Source organism: Marmota marmota, unplaced genomic scaffold (assembly GCF_001458135.2).
Source record: "Marmota marmota marmota unplaced genomic scaffold, marMar, whole genome shotgun sequence".
NCBI classification, from domain to species: domain Eukaryota; kingdom Metazoa; phylum Chordata; class Mammalia; order Rodentia; family Sciuridae; genus Marmota; species Marmota marmota.
Window position 1 is genome coordinate 13,933,121 of NW_025999905.1, and position 18,224 is coordinate 13,951,344.

At 38.2% G+C, this 18,224-nt stretch overlaps 1 protein-coding gene across 1 annotated transcript in view; it reads right to left on the bottom strand.

Annotated features, from left to right (window-relative positions):
- Window positions 1-18,224, bottom strand: part of Rapgef5 (Rap guanine nucleotide exchange factor 5) — a 236,419-nt gene that overhangs the window by 176,067 nt on the left and 42,128 nt on the right. Inside the window, 3 exon segments of the mRNA XM_015498139.2 lie at window positions 2,616-2,682; window positions 13,584-13,752; window positions 15,190-15,311. Of these exon segments, the coding sequence (XP_015353625.2) occupies window positions 2,616-2,682; window positions 13,584-13,752; window positions 15,190-15,311 (358 nt within the window).

Sequence of the window (18,224 nt, forward strand, 5' to 3'; positions counted from 1 at the left end):
ACAACAGTCCCTTAATAAAAGCTAACAGAATGACCAGTGGAATTTTAGAACTTGGAGAAACCTTAGAGATGGTTTAGCCCAACGGCTCAACTTGACCAAGGTCACACTATTAGGAAAAAAACAAAAATCAAGATCTTCTATCTCAGAACAGTTTTTTTTTGTTTTGTTTTGTTTTTTCTCTTCTAGGCTAAGCAAGCATCCTTTGAAAAGATGAAACTGTCCTTTTATTCAAAAATGCCACTCTTATATTTTACCTTGATTTATTTAGTCTTTCAGCTTGAGTATTTTCCCAGTTAGGTTACTTCAACTAAATTCATAGTGAATTCTTTTGAACTTGATTTCCAGGGTAAAAACCACCCAGTTGTTCCTCTCCCTGTCCTCTCCTCTCCCTGGTGATCTCTCACTGTGGGTCTTCCCTAGACTCCTTTTTCTACTCTGCTCTTGCATTTGTGACGTCTCTGTCTGCTTCAAAGGACTTAGCCCTGACCTCCATGAACACCAGACTCATGTCTTCTGGTTTTCCCTGAATACTTGTATGTTCTTATCTCCACAAACATCAGTATGTACCCCCAAATCATCTCCCTTTTCACATACTTTACTCAACTTCTTAGAAGCATCATTGTGTGTCCATGCACAAGAATCTGGAACTTTAGTCTTCTGACTCCCCTTCTACCTTTACCCGGTCCTACTGATTTTTAAGAATTCTTTATGTTCCTTATTGAACTTGTCTTTCTTTTGATTTCCACAAAATCTACCATAACCTAGGCTTTCCTCAATCTCCAACTGTCTCCCTTCTTCCAACTTTCTTCTTTCTTAAACATTCACTTCATCAAATTAATATGTTGTTAAAAAAAATCTTTCATTTTTTAACTAATGCCTTCTCCTCTAATCAGGTGAGTGTACTATTTTCCCACTGCACTTTCTTTTTCTCACACCTGCCCACAGTAAGTCCTGAAGCTAGAAGAAATCTCCCAGATCATCACCTGCTCAAAGCTCTGCTGTCTTCAGTGGTGGTACAGTCACCTCAATGGTGCTCTCTTCGACTGTTCTTGCATTTAAAATCTAGACATCACTTTCTTCGGTATTCAGTTTCCAACCATATCCTGTGTCAATTTTCTAATCTACCTGTCTTGCCTCTTTGGTATGGCTGTAGGGACCAAATCTTACATATCTTTACCATTTCTGAAATAAATGTTCCATATTATGAAAAAATGAGAAATGACATTTGAGAGAACCTGATTAGGAGAGAAAACATTCTGAGCTCAGATTCGGGTTTTGTTCCTTTCAAGCTGGGTGAAATTACTTAACCTCTAAAAGATCTCATATCTGCAAAACAGAAGTAATACCAGCTACTTCATAGAACTGTGGTGCAATTTAGCAGAATGTATACACATGTGTATGTACATGTACACATACATACATATGGTATGTAACATGGTATCTGACCCAGAGTGAGTGATTTTTTTAAGATGCCAATTATTATTTTGTTTACAATAGGCACTCCTCCATTTTGGTCCATATTTTAAACAATAAAAGCCATGCTAAATATTTTTTTCATAACATGCTGTCAATATTTCATTTCATGTGACATTTTATACCACCCATCACTATACCTAATAAAAAATTACTTTCCTAAGCTGCATGCCAAAAGAGTAGGACAGACAACTTTCATTCTTCAAGCTATGCCCAGGTGATAAAACTGGTGCATAACACTGTGCAGATAGTTCCATCCATACATATAACCCAATCAAGCGTGATTTTATGCAATAATCGTTTTATTTGTGGAATTCAAGCAGAACTAAAGAATCTTTGGGAAGTGTAGAAAAGCTTCCAAATAGCCAGGTCAATGGGTAAGATTTTGTAACACGGTACTGCTAGAGCCTGTCAAAAAAAAGTTTGATGATTAATGACCTCAGCCAACTTTTGCTATGAAGAAAGGCTCGAACTCTCCTTCAACCAGCAATGCTGTTACCAAGTTCAATCAGTGGCTTTAATAACCACAATGACATTGTACTGTCATGTGTAACTAATTGAAACAAATAAAAAATAAAAAAATAAAAAATAATTTTAAAAAAATAACCACAATGACAATGGTGTAGTACAGTACATTAAAAACCAATGTCCTGGCTGAGGATGTTGCTCAGTGGTAGAGTGTTTGCCTCGCAAGTGGGAGGCCCTGGGTTCAAATCACAGTACTGCAAAAATACAAAGACAAAAACTAACCAACCAACCAACCAACTAACCAATAAAAACCAACATTCTGTCCTTTTGTTACCTAAAGTGTTTTTTCCATAATAAAACAGAAAGTCTTTTGTACTGTGCAGCAGATCACAATTTTTCCTAGGTTAAATCATACTGGATTTAAACAATCAGATACTACGCCTCCACGAAGACTGCAGGAACTTTCCACTAGGGATATCTGCAATCTTGCAAAAGCGTTTGCATCAGGGCACAGAAAATCAAAGCCACTTTCTCTCTGCCATGCCTTGGGCCTCCTACAATGAAGAGCAGCCACAGGGCAAATCTCTCTCTACACCACCACCCAAACAGGCTTCCTTGGAAGACCCAGCCTCATTACTTCTGCACCCCTAGACAGGGAAATTGCATGGCCTTACCGCAGAGGTTAGACGAGCAAGAATCTCATCACTGCTTTCTTCGGCGTCTTCAATTTTCTGATGAGACCTTTGAGAAACAAAAAACAAAGTATTCAACTTCGGTCCCTCAAATTTATCTTCCAAGTTATAAGGAATAAAGGGCAACTAATGACACCATCATTATGACACAAGTGAAAGTATGCAAACAGCATTGTGTCTGTAAAGCCACAGAAACACAATCCTGTTGCAAGACAACTATTTCTTAAACATTAATTAGTAAAAATCTTTTTAAACTGGGCACAGTGGTGCACACTTATAATCCCAATGGCTGGGGAGGTCAAGGCAGGATAATCACAAGTTCAAAGTCAGCCTCAGCAATTTAGTGAGACCGTAAGCAACTCAGAGAGACCCTGTCTCTAAATAAAAAATTTAAAAGGGTTGGGATATGACTCAGTGGTTAAACACCCCTGAGTTCAATCCATGGTACACCCCCCCCCCACAAATGCACCAACTGAATTCTAAGGATCAAGTACTGTTCTTCAAATATCACAGAATAACCCTGACACACCCAATACAAATATGGGCATGCACAAAAGCACGTCAGAAATATAAGGTGGTTAAGTGCTAAAATTTCCTCTAGATATAAATGAAATCCAAGTTTTAAAAAGTATAAAATGTGAATTTTTCACTACACTTGAGTTTTAGTTTAAACAACTTTTCTGTGAAATAGTATGTTTTAGGCCTAATACTATAATGGAAATTATGAAAATACAAATGGCAGAAGAAATCTGCTTTATCGGCACGAGACCACAGCCCAGTTGAAAAGCCAAAAAACAAAACAAAACAAAAAAAACATGCATTTGTAAAATAATTAACAGGGTAAGGTATATCAGTTTGTTTGTTTAGGAAAAGTCACATTAAAAGTGTTTTTACTAGTTCATTATAATTATACATTATAATCATATATGCATAGAACATAATTTGTTCCATTTCAGTCCCAGTTCTTCCTCTTTCCTTCCCTTCTTCTTTCCCCCATTCCCCTCCCTCCACTCTGCTGGTATTCCTTCTATTTATTTATTGTTTTGTAATTGGAACTGTATATAGATATACACATAGGTGGAATTCACTGTGGTATATTCACATATGTTCATAGTGTGATTTGGTCAATTTCATGCTACTGTTCCTCCCTTTTCATGTCCTTTCTCCCTCCCCCTCAATCCCCTTCCTCTACTGCACCAAACTCCTTCTATTTTCAAGGGATCCCCTCAGCCACCCTGCTTTCATTCCTTCTTTTGCTCTAGCTTCCATATATGAGAAAAAAAATTGGACCCTTGACTTTCTGACTGGTTTATCTAACTTAGTATGTTGTTCTCCAGTTCCACCCATATACCAGCAAATGCCATAATTTCATTCTTCTTTATGGTCGATTAAAACTCCATTGTGTATATATATACCATATTTTCTTAATCTATTCATCTGTTGACAGGTACCTGGGCTGGTTCCATAACTTGGTTATTTTGAGTTGTGCTGCTATAAACATTGATTTGCCTGCATCACTACAGCATGCTGGTTTTAGTTCTTCAGTATAAATACCAAGGAATGGGATAGCTGGGTTATATGATAGTTGGTAGTTCATTCCCAGTCTTTTGAATACTCTCCATACTGCTACCCTAAGTGGTTTTACTTAAAAAATTATATTTTTAACTTAAGTTGTGAAAAAATTTCCACTACGCAAATGTATATACTAATATAAAATTTTCTACTTAAGAAAAATCTTACAAATGACATTTTTTCCTGGTTTGATCAAAGAAAAAAAATTGACTAATGCCAACTGAATATATAAAATTGTCTCCCAAATCTATTTCCACAAGTAATCCCTTTCGACACATTCTATGCATGTGGAGTGTTTCACAGTAATTGCCCTGTAGAGCCATGTTATCAGAATCACAATCCAGTGATTGATTTCAATCTCAGAAGCGGCAGTGGGACACCTGGAGCACAGGCCTTGTGGGGCAGGAAGGTTTCTCCCAGCTCACAGGAGAGCTGAGCAGCAACTCTTCAAGAAGGGAAAAGCTAGTCGGATCAATTCCAGCATTGGCTTCTTGCTTCTGTAAATGTTATTACACCCTTTTTCAAGAATAATAAAAAAAAGTCACATTTTTTAAATCAAAGCAATGAATTACAAGCCACTGCCTTTACAAGAATTGCTAGATGCAGGTATAGAGCAGTGCTCAGGTTATCAAATACCTTAATTACTCATGCAGCAGCAAGGTATCTGAAAATCTTGCTAATGATCTGCCCAATAAAAACAGTGGGAACTGAGCACTATGCCTTGGCATATTTTAAAAAAAAATCTGGATAATGAGTCTGTCAAACAGCAAATTTTATTATTAAAATTCTACTGAGAAGAGATCTATCTATCTGAAACCCTTTACAACCTAAGCCACCAAACCAGACTTACGTGATTAAGCTAAAGTGACTGGAGGGATCTGACAGGAAATTAAGAGCCAAGCACCCTAGAGACAGGGGCACCAAGCAAGGGCTTCTGCTTTATCTGTCTTAGAAAGAGTGGGCTGGTGCTGCCTCTTCGTTATTCTCAAACCCCAAAAGATCCCTGGAGGATTAGTTAATGGGCATGAGTGTTTAGTGCTAGCACAGATTCTGCCATGAATCTATCCAATAAACTGCTGAAAGAAACTCAAAATTCCAAGGGAAGCACGCGTGTACATGACTGGTAATGGTTATTTCATGAGCAATTGGCTGAGCTGTGGTCGCTCTAGTAACAAATAATTCAGTCCATGCTCAGAAGCAAAACTATCTTTCATCATTCTTCCAGCACAAAACATACCTTGGCAAAAACGTTTCTGAAGGAAATAGATATGAAAGAGAGTGATGATCTCCTAGGAGCAATCCTGCCGCCCATATCCCACTTTTACTACCTCAGTCACCACGATTTAGATTTATACCCAGAATTCCCAAATCCTTCTCTAGCTTCTGAATCCCCCTGAGCTTCCTTGTTTCTCCATCTGCCTTCTATGTGGCAATTCCAGGAACTTTATGCTCACCCATGTGAGCCTCTGATAGGTTCCATGAACTGCACCTGACTCATACTGACCCCTTTGCCTCCAGCCCACACCATCTCTCCGGGCCTCTCACTCCTTGTGGCACCCAATTCACACCATGGCCATCTCTTCTTTGGCCAACCACCACATCCTCCTCTTTCCTTTGGTCCCTCCTTCCCTGCCAGGCCTCTCAGACAGTCCAGGCATTTTACCTCTCCTGAATACATAACTCTGATCACCTTCTAATCCACTTGTTTGGCTCTGCTCTCTCTTCTTCTGCTCAATCTCATATAGATACCAAAATTACCTCTCTAGAGCCCAGGTCTGGGCTCACCATTTCCAGACCCTGCTCTTCAGGTTTACCCCCACTGCCGGCTGAGAGCTCTAAACTTCAGAAATATTCTTCCTTTCCTGCCAACAGAACTCAGTCTCCCCTCCACCTGCAGCCACCTGCATCTCACCTAATGTAAAGGAGGCTCAGAGGAACAGGATTGGCCATCATAGGCAGACAGCTAAAGAGCTTGAGAAAGAAGGAAGGGAGAAAATGAGAGGACAGCACTTGGCTACTCTTCTACCGTCAATGCCATGGCCACTTTTTACCTTATTCTACCGACTCAACTCTATATGTCTAAACGCCCAAAACTATAATTCACTTTTCTTAGCAAATGTATTCTTATAAAATGTAAATAAAGTTTATTTATATGTGCAAATACACATCAGTGCAACCCAGGAAAGTTCTCACTTATCAGATCAAATAGATAATGAAACAAATGCTGCAGAAAAAATATCAAGTCTAATATTTGCATATTTTCCATTATTACCAAAGGGGGATGTGAACAAGAGAGAAGCTGTGGGTTTGGTATATCAGTGGTTAAAGAAAAGAAACAAGGAAACTTTGGCAGGAATCAGCAACTAACAGCAGTAGCAAGTGACAGACAGGAGAGAAAGGGAGTGACCCCAAGAAAGGAGACCCATCCCTGAGTGTTTGTGCCAGTAGGAAGCTCTCAGCCAGCAAGTTCTGTCTTTGGGAATTCTCCTGGTTGCTTCTAAAGGACTTTGTTTACCAACAGGCCAGACCAGAGCTGGTTAATTCTCCAAGGGAGAGTGCTGAGTCCTGGTGCCGATGTCTTTATAAGTTTCTGAGATCTAATATTTAAGGGTGCTACTGTAAGGATTCAGGATGGCAGAAGCTTTGCTCCTCTGCCCTTGTCCCACCAACCATCAAACTGGATATGTCGTCATTCTACTCACCCCTCTCCCAAAGATAAAAGAACAAGCTTCCTATAGCCTTCTCCACCTCAATGAGTGGCAGCTCCCCCCTTCTAGCTGGAAATCATCCTTGACCTCCCTCTCCCTCACACTCCCTGCTATACCCATCCTGAAATCCTGTTGGCTGTTCCTTCAAAGTGGATCTCCCACTTCTCACCACCTCCATTACCACCACTGTGGTCACAGCCACATCTCTCGCCTGGACCCAAGAGCCACAGTGATCTTGCAAAAATATAAGATATAGCACATCTCTCCTCACTCAAAATCTTGGAGTGACTAGCTCCCTATCTCACTCAGATAAAACCAAAGTCATCTTTAAAGAGTATAAACAGTGTATATTTAAGGTGTACAGGGTAGTGATTTGATCTCTGTAAACACTGTATATTTAATGGTCAGTATCCATACCCATCCGCATGTTAGATCCTCAGAACTTGCTCAAACTCATGACTGAAAGTTTAAACCCTTTGATCAACATTGTCCCCTTTCCCTGCCCTTAACTGTGATATTCTGAAGAGGTCCATATTGCTTAAAAGAGCAAATTCCTATCTTTTTTTTTCTTAAAGTAAGATGGTAGAAGAATAAGAATTACATTTTTCTTGAGATCTTGATATCATGAATGCAAACACCTGTTCACCTCTTGAAAGAAAATCATTTTTCATAGAGTCTAGTTATGCTGACAGAGGAAATTTACAAAACAGTGACAGATTGTGAATATGACAGGTTTCATTAAAGGTCCAGGGTACACAGTGATATATTAGTCTAAAATTAAATAAAATCAGATACTGATATCTTTTGCACATTTTATTTTGAGGATTGAAGACTAACACTTCATATTTAATTAAATTTCATTTCAAAGGCTCACGTACCCCAATCCTAAAAACTTTTTTTTTTGAACCCAGGACCTCATACATGCTAGGCTCAACTCATGACTGAAAGTTTTTTTTTTTTAAAATTTAATTTACATTTATTTATTTTTTTTATTGTTGGTTGTTCAAAACATTACATAGTTCTTGATATATCATATTTGACACTTTGATTCAAGTGGGTTATGAACTCCCATTTTTAGCCCATATACAGATTGCAGAATCACATCAATTACACATCCATTGATTTACATATTGCCATACTAGTGTCTGTTGTATTCTGCTACCTTTCCTATTCATGACTGAAAGTTTGAACCCTTTGATCAACCTCACGTATTCTAGGCTCAACTCATGACTGAGCCTAGTGCTCTACCATGAGCTACCCCAGCACTTACAAGTTCAATTTTTGCTAGAATTCCTGTAGTATATTTAAGATGTGCTCTGGCCCAGCACGGTGATACAGGCCTATAATCCCAGTGGCTCTGGAGTCTGAGACAGAAGGATCCAGAGTTCAAAGCCACCCTTGGCAACTGCAAGGTGCTAAGCAACTGAGTGAGAACCTTTCTCTAAATAAAATACAAAAAAGGGCTGGGGATGTGGCTCAGTGGTTGAGTGCCCCCGAGTTCAATCCCTGGTACCTGACCTACCCCTCCGCAAAAGATGTGCTCTGATAAAGAGTAAGCCATCTGTTCCCATATGTGGAATAAGCCTTATCTATAAACAATGGAAATTTTGGAGGACTCCAGGCTTCCTTGGGAGAGGGAGTGATGAGTAATAACAAAGACTAAGAGCAGAGTAATATTTTCTATAAAAACATTTAAAAAGACAGATGGAAATTTTTGTCACCTAAGATCTTAATACAAAATTTCAGCTGAGTTTCACTATGGAAAAGGTTTTGGAAAATACTTGAAAAACTATTTGTTTACCTGAACAGTGTTGCTTTCTATCCTGGTGTCATGAGAATCCAATGAGAAAATGTCAGAAGTATACATGGTAGATTTGGGACATTGGAATGGCAGACTTGAACTTGAGCTACCCAGTCAGAGGGTGTGAATCCAGCATCTTTCAGAAACTAAGACTGCCAGTGGAGTTCTCATGTTGCTTACCCATGTCAGGTAGAAAAGGAGAAATTAAGCAGGATGAGCATAAAGAGAGCAGAGGTGAGGGAGTCCGCAGGTGCGAGTGGGGGGTGGGTGCCATGTTTCACAGGGTGCTAAGGGGACCTGAATTTTGGGAGCCATTGCTGCAGAGCTGACATTAAATACATGACTGGGTGAGGATATATCCAAAGAGGGAACAGAAAAGCAGAGAAGACTAAAGACTGCTCTGGGACACTCTGTGTTTAGAGGTCAGTATTTTAAAAACAGGTTTTATTATTGTTCAGGTGTGGCCAACCTGAATAATCAGAGGACACTGGATTCAGAGAAGACTGCCGCTGAAAAGATTTACAGTTCCCAAGAGGAAGGGGAATGACATACTTCAAGGGGCCATATGGTCAGTCAGGAGGCAGGAAAAATGCTAGCATGAATTTTCTGTGGTTCCCACAAGCCATACCAGATGAGGTAGGATATACAGGCTGGGATCTGACTAGTTTGAATAATTTCACCAGGCCCTGGGGCATAGAGGCTGCCCTTAGTTGCCTGGTACCTGAGCCTGGGGTGATTAGGGAGGTGGAAAGTGGCCCTGAGGTGGAAGAAGGCTGGGCTAGGATTGGTTGATCTGCATATAAAAGGTAAGCTTGCAGGAGTTGTCTCTAGAAATTGACTATCTTTGAATGGGGCAGTCTCTCCAGAGTCAGCAAGCCATCAGAGCATTGAAGCTGTAGGAAGAGGAAGAATAAGCAAGGAGCCTGCAAAAGAGAAGCCAGTGGGATAAAAGAACCAAGGATGCCAAGTGGAAAGTCTGCTTCCAGAAAGCAGTGATCAGGTGTGCCACGGGACGCTGGCCTGTCAAGTAAGACGAGGACTGAAAATCAACCACTGCATTTGGCAACATGTAGACCTGTGCACAGAACAGTGACACTTTCAGTAGAGAAAGTATCAGCTGGGACAGGAGAGCCTCCCATGTCTTCCGCTGTCAAGAACGAGGGGTCCAGGGACCCACACCACTCATCATGTCTCTGGATGATATCTAGTTGAGGCGCAGAGCAAGATGCTGAGAGACTGAGCTCTTGTACCAAAACATGGTCAGTGGTTTAAAAAAGATTTTTAAAAATTACTATATTAAAATGATTTTACTGGATTGGACAAAAATTTGGGACTTCTTCTCCTTCTGACTACCCAATGGGATGGTGGCTCATATAGACAACAAACACAAGATCCCACTAGTAAAAGACACAGAAGCTATATTTTTTTCTTTACATATCTAAGTGCAACCTGAGTTCAATTTCGGCAACCCTCTACAAGTCTTTTAATAATAGCATAAGCATCAGTTGCTCTGTAACTGGAAAGATTTTTATATATCCAAGGATCACAGGCTCTGTCTGCTCAGATGCCTGCCCCTCTCACACCTGGTGAGTTGGGAGCTGCCATAAAGGCCTAGATCCTTGACCTAGATCCTCAAGTAAGTTAATGTTGGAGAGAAACATCTTCCTGGTCCTGAAGGAATGAATAGGCTGCCTCTCTACACTGTTACTTCTTCATTCTTCATCAATTCTTCCTCTCCTCCTACCCAAAACACAAAAGCAGAGTTTAGAAAAAGTACACCCTGGGTAACTTGACTTGGCTGTCAGTCTGAATGAGGAACCATGACTGTTCTCTTTGCCCACAATAGCACCCTTGACAACCAATTCTCTCCTTTTGAATTATCTATTCAGTTGGGGTATAAAAGTTATTTTGTTTAGAACAGAAATTTTGTTCCCTCAAACTAGCCTGGAAACTTGAAGCAGCTTCATTTTCCCTCCTACTTTAAACATTCTTTTTTAAATTAAAAAAAAAGAAATCCTCTTTATTTTTTTCTCTTTTAGAAATGCATTTGTATAGAACAGAATTGTGTTTACATAGAGACATTAAGTGGTTCTCTCAAATTATTTGAAAGACAGAGAGAAGATGGCAAATTAGAGGGACCTAATAGGTAGACACTAATAGCTCCTGAATATCAAAAAGCTTATTAAAAAGAAAAAGGTTTTCAGCCCATAAATAAACAACATGAATGAACAATATAAGAATCCAGAGGGATTTAAGTAGAATGGATCAAAATGAAACAACATACAGCTAAGAGTGACACAGAAGAGTGGATTTAAGTGTTTTTATTTTTATTTATTTTTTTATTACAAAGAACAAGAGCAATAAGTTACCCAAAAAAAGATCAATGCAGATCAGAGACATTATGAAGGTTTTGTGGTCAAGGTAGGATTTGGGCTCCCCCTTGAGGGTTGGGTAGAATTTAACTCATAAGGACAGAGGCAGAGGAGAGAGCAAGAGCATCACATCACAGGAGGAGTAACTGGTGTGGGCCAGAGGCTGAAGAGGTTGAGATTGCCAGGTCAGAGCAGGAGTTAGGATGGAAACATAGGTATGGAACCATGCCAAGAGTTTTGACAATGCAAATGTCAGAGGACAGTGTCCCTGACCATAGTTCATTCCAAATCTACATAAACAGAATCCTGGCTTCCCAAAATTTAATCAACTACATTCTACCATTACACGAATTGATTTATAATTCTATCACAGGGGAAAAAATTCTCTCTCTCCACTCCAATAATTTTATCTTTTTATATTTAATACTTATAATAAGGGAGACAGAAGGGTTCATAGGTCCCCAGTGACCATTTGTCTGCAGGAGTCAGTGATCACTCACAAAAGCACATGTTCACACCAACAGCAAAAACTTGCTGATAAACATGGCATGCTATGGTGATTCTCAACTCCAGAAGCTGACATTTGTGTCCAAAGTGATCAGTGTGACAAAAGATGCAACTCATCTGCAATTCATATTAGAGCTAAAATTTTAAAAGTATCTTCATTTTTAGAAATTAGAAGAGACTCAGGCTTTCCACAGAACTGTCATCTCACCCACTGACATTCAGATTTGCTTTCTGAGGTGGGAAGAAGGAGGTAGTGTTAAATCACAAAGACTTCTTGCAAGGTTTTTTCTGCTGCCCTCCTGTCCCTGTTAATCTGGGCACACCCATGGGATTGCACACATATCCATTTCGTGTGCAGAACAGGAAATGGTTGAGAAGAGCTACTAGTGAATGCTGGTCCCTCCGAGTCAAAGCCAGTACACCACTTCTGGTTTATAAGCATCCCACTCCTTAGAAAGCTCACTAAAGTTTATTGACATGCTCTTTGCCTTTTCTTAGATGCTTCTGACCTTATTAAGAGCACATTACAATAAAGAACATTTTCCGTACTTGGCCTACTCAGTGATATTGAACTTTGCTTTCTCATTGTAAGGGCCTTTATAAACAGCAGTGATGGGAAAATCCATACCATTTTACGACTCAAACAGTTTTCATAGCTTCTGATTATACTCTTTCAGAAGGGGATACTAGAATGATCCCCATAACTTCCAAGGATGCCATAGCAAGTGTTTAAAGAAGGGACATTAGAGCTATAAAGACATGGATCCAAACACCGAGACTCTGTGCTTGCTACTTTTGTGTGACTTGTACTGGTTACTTGGTCCCCGTGCCTCAGTTTCTTCACTTATAAATTGGGATAATAACAGTATCTGTCTTATGGAAATCTTCTGAAAGTGAAATATGGAACATAAGGCATTTATTTAGCACAGTACCTGACATAAAATATATTCTCTTCAATAAATCTATTAGCACAGTGTCTCATAATATCCTGAAACTTTCATTTCCTAAAAACAAACTGTATTAACCATTCAGCAATGTCACCTTTTAATTAATAAGAGTAACTAACCTCTGTTACATTATACAGATATGTCTATCTGAACTGAACCTACCTTTTTACCTAAGAAATGAGGATAATTTCATTTGCCCTTGAAGGAGTTAACAATATGGAGATATATTCTATGACCTGAAATATTCTATGTATATAAAAGATTTCAGCTGAAATTTTAATTTGTAACTCATTTCTGAAATAAGCTTGTCACTGTCACTATAAACAAAGGCATGGCAAAGTCTCCATATCACAGCTAAAGTTTTGTTCCTAAGCCTCTTCTAATTTTAATTAATTTTAATCATACAGTGATTCAGTATCTTCATGTGATAATGATTCACGTGTTTTAATTTGCCAAATATTGCATCTAGATTATTTTCAGAAATGTCTGCTGAGCTCTTTCTTAGCAAAGTCACGACTTGGAATGGTGGTTAAGAAGTGAGTTATTATTTCATTTCATATTTAAGCCCAATCATGATTATTCCTAATTTAGATCATCTACCCATACAGCAATGGTAAATCAGGAGCAGTGTGGTGCAGCTGGTGAGGCACGGACATCTGGGACTTAAACACCACATTGGTCTTGGAATTGGATTTAATTTTCAGCAATTTATTTTACCTTTCTGAACTTGCATCTGAAAAATGGGAATAGTTCTTTGGAATATGGTAGACATCATTATCCAAAGTACATGTATGAAGACACGAATTGGTGTGAATATACTTTGTTACAACCAGATATATGAAAAATTTGTGCTCTATATGTGTATTATGAATTATAATGCATTCTGTTGTCATATATAAATTTAAAAATTGATTTAAAAAATTGGAATAGTACAACTACCTCCTAAACTGGATAGTGATCTTAAAGAGCACAGCAAAGTCTCTGGACACAGTACACATTCTCTAAGAATCATCTAACAATGGCGCATGATCACCCCCACTTACAGCTCACAGATGCCAGCTCTAGCAGGAATGAGAGGAACAAGTTGCAACAGAAGTTTGACGCCATTTTGCCATTCTTCTTCTCTTTCAAATTCACAGTACAGGTAGCTACATTCATCGGATGAAAACTGGTAGAAAACATAAGTATCTTGAAAATACACATGCTGGTCCACTGTTTGAAATTAAAAAAAAAAAGATATGGATCAGTTTTTTTTAAGTATATAGTTTAGACAATCAAAATAAAACAATAAATTGAAAACCCAATAATTATTAAGGAGAAGCCAGAGGTAAGACTATGATTCTACATTGTAAGCTCATTCATGTTCACTATCCCATTGAATTGAAAAGGATTTATTGGCTAGTCTATTTTGATTACTTGAAGTTTTGCCAGCATATTCACAAGATTTTGATAATTCTGCTTCAGAGACAAATGTCAATAAAATCAATACTGACTCAAAGAGGATGGCAAGAAATGTTTTTCAGTGTCCAAAAACAAGCTAATATATTTAATTCTTCACTGACACCCAATTACTATATGACAGCAAGTTTTAAGTTAGCAAGATTCATGGTTCTCAACTAGGTGTGACTGTGCCCCCCTCAGAAGACATTTGGTGATGTCTATAGACATTTTTGGTTGTCATAACTCTAGCGTGTGTTTGTGATTATGGCACTTAGAAGGCAGAAGAAAGGGATGCTGCACAAATTATATTACATACAGGATAGCATCTGCAACATAGACTTGCCTGATCCAAAATGTCATTACTAACATGGTTGGAAACCCACAAGTGAAGGAATTATAAGTTGTAGACTTTTCCAAAAAAACATTAACACAAAATGAATGTTCTATTAACCAGAAGGCTGAACCTAGCAAGTGAGCTGATAATACCTCCATTCCACAAAAGCAGTTAACTGATTTTCTAAATAAGAGTATTAGGTGCTAGGTATTATTGACTAAGAAGATTACAACCATGTCCCCATCTGTACCACTCTTTCACAATGGCACCAGGGGTATGCTCTCAAAATTCATTACCTATAAAGAAAAAGAAAAAAAGACTTCTCAGTGATGAGCCAGCACCTGAGAGATTTGCACTAAAGAATCCAGATTGCTAGGTTTCTAATCTTTCAATTCCCTGGGTTCGACTAAGAAAAGAGATATCACCATCTATTTTCTATCCTGTTTAAACAGCTAATCTTCATAGGTCATATCTCGAAGCATTCATAATTACTTAGTTAAAATGGCATACACGTCCCACTCACAAAATCAGTTTCTGATGATTAAGTACAGCAAGATAAATAATACATTCAGAGCAAGCAACTAAAGATGTCACTGATTAAAAAACTTTGTGAGTAGAATCTTGAGTAGAGAAAGGAGAGGGTGAGGGAAAGACCTTTTACAGGTATTAGTCTCTAAATCAACAAGTTCCTAATTATTCTTTTAGAACGTGTGAATAAAAATAAGTGAATCAGAAGATGACTTGGTACTTTTGATTAGAAAAAAAAAGGATTGTAGATATTTACCTTCAAAAACAATTTCCATCCAGGTTGTGACATCCTCTAGAAACGCAAATATATTTTGGTCAAACAGTTTAATAAAGTATATAATACTAACCTGATGACATGATTCCCATGTCTAGTAGGAGCTGCCAGACTCCTATGGCCATAGATCTGCACTGGACAAAAGGACAATGTTCGAGAAGCCAGTCAACTAGTTCTGACCCAACACAGCTCCTCCTGGACAAAAGCAAAGCCATTCATAATGAGAAATTGGCCCCATATTTTCCTCTAAATAAATAAATATGTTATGTATAATGTCATTTCCTTTCATATTCTTGCTTTTTTAAACATTTGTTCAAGCAAGCCAAGAACAAATGACATAACCTCTTATTCATCTTTCAGATTAATGCTTAAATATCACTTCTTAGGAAAACTTAAGAGTTAAATCCTCTTATAGTTTTTCTTCAAATTACCTTTATGTAGTAATCCTACATCTTTTCAAGTGAATAATATTTGTTTCTGCCTCCAGAAAATAATTTTTAGGAAAACAGTTGACTTTGTACAACTTACTGTGAATCCCCAACAATTACAAAGCCTGAGGCACAAAATAAGTTCTCAAAATAAGTTCATAATGTTTGAGTAAATAAAGGAATAAATTTAGCAGCCCTTTATATACATAGTGCTTCTGCCCTGGTAAAGCCACACTCTTCAAGTTGGTGGTGATAAACTCTGGTTCAACCATTTGTAAATTTTTATTTAGTCCCTTTGAGAACAAAATAATTCCTAGAAGGCGGGACAAAATTGTAACCACAGCTGGTGAAAATAGTTTTATTTATGATTCTTCCAAGATTAAGCCCCAAAATTTGTCTCAAGCAACAAATTTGATTATGCATCTTTCTAATATAATTTAAACAATCTAGTTAAATAGCCTAGATCATAAGTCCATAGATCCAGCTATATGTGTAACCAAACATAAAACACCTTCTTTGTACTCTGTCTTAAAACACAATATGCCACAGCCTGGTTACTACAAACAGTATCTTCATGCCTACTTTTCCATCAGTATCAGCCTCAGTGTAAAAACAAAACTTTCTGAAATATGCTTCTTCATTTGCAGAAATGTCATTGAATTCCACCCTTTGTTATGAAAAAAGAGGGTGGAATTATATTAAAATGTTAAAAAGAGAAAAAAGAAAGAAAATTAAAAAGAGTGGCATCATGTATTGGCGATCTTTAGTCTATAGTCAGTATTGAAGGACCAGAGATGTCATTATTTATTTGTATTCCTAAAATAGAAGTACATTTTTTCTATCTCTCGTGATTGGCATGGTCACATATATCTTGGAATCATACCTAACTGACAATACATAGGACTGCTATGAGGTGCTATGTTTTCAGGGACAAAGGAAAATAGGTAATGAACTTCTCTGCTGAGATACTTGGTCAGATATTCTAGCTTTTGATGAAGCATGTTTTGGGGTAAAGTGTCACTATGGAAAAGATAATCTAAGGCACATAAGCCAGTTTCAGACGTGTTCACTTGCAAGTTAACATGAAGACAACAGAAAGATTAAAAGTCAAATATACAGATGTTTTTTAAACAAAATGAGAAAACAGATATCAACAAAAGAGGCAATTAGATCAAATGGTTGATATTAACTTCTAATTTTACAGGACACCTTTGATGTTCAAGGTTCAAAGTGTTAATTAACTAATTCCTCAACGCCTCTCTCAATTAACCAGTGTCTCTGGCTTTGAGAGCAATTTTGTCCTGTGGATTAAATGCTGTATCATCTGAATTCGTTTTCTCAAAACAATGCAGCTTCTCAGCCTGCTGAGTGTATGACATCACTTGGAATACAGAACCACACAATAAAACATTTATTTACTAAACAAACCACCAAACTGCAAAAGGTAGCTATATGGATACATCTGCTTGTGCAATGGTGATGTAGACCAGGCTTCTCGGAATTTTGCTGAGGAGTCATCCGGGAGGGAAGGGGAATCTTGTTAAAGTAAGATTCTAAAGGCTGTGTGGGACCTGAGAGCCCCACTCCTAATCAGCCCTCAAGTGATACTGTTGACCACAAAGCCCCAATCTCCCACCTTTCCCTTCTCTTTGGGAAAGGCTCAACCTGTTTGGAGGACAGGGCTCTAAGCCCATAGTCTAGAACATGGTATTACTGTGACAATCTTAATGGATACTGTGCCTCCCCTTCAGATAAGCTACTGTTTCCTTTGCATGTGATCCTTTTCTACACTTCCCCTAATTCTATCATATTATGTTTAAATCACTTTCAACCATCCACCTGTACCAGGGAAAACATGAGGGATAATGATAAGCACTATCATTAATATCACTAAAGCAAACAAAATGAGGCAAATCGCCTCTGCATTTAATACCTAGACCCCTGAATTGCTGACCAAGTCTGCAATAATCAGGTCAAAATATCATCATCTCAGCACAGGAAGAGCAGTGAGAAAATAAACAGAGATGTTGAAATAGAGCAACTTCATTACTGACAGAAGTTTTTACCCGCAGTGTATTTTCAGACTCGTATTCAATCCAGAAATTTTTCCTGGTACATGCAGATCTAACTACAGTTGCAATTCTAGGTAGGAACACTGTGATATAGAGGTGCTGGAGCTGCAAAGCTCTGTGATTGCTATAACAAAACATGAATTTTACTAATCTCTGGAGTGGAAAATTCGTTTTTTCTTGGCCTCCTCCTCTCTCCCATTACAATTTTAGCAATTAAGTAACAGTAATGCATATGCTAACCTCAAATGTAAGTGGGATGGTGGTATTTAGTGACTTATTTATGCAAAGGAAATGAAGTCTCAGAAGCCAGTGGGACTCCTCCTACAGTATGAAATGAATAGAAAACTTTTCAAAGTCTTGAAAGTGGATTCTTACATAGTACATGGAGAACACTTTACTTCAATTTACTACCAGACAAATGAAAATGATCCACTCAAAGCAATCATACTAGCACTTCATCTTTAAACTCAGTACATTAATCAGTCTTTAGATTATAAAAGAAAAGTCGTTCTGTTCCAGTCATAGCAAAACACACACTCCAGGCTCTGTTCTCACTAAATTCTAACTGTTCTAACTTGGGTAGATGGCTCTTTTTCCTGATTAACATA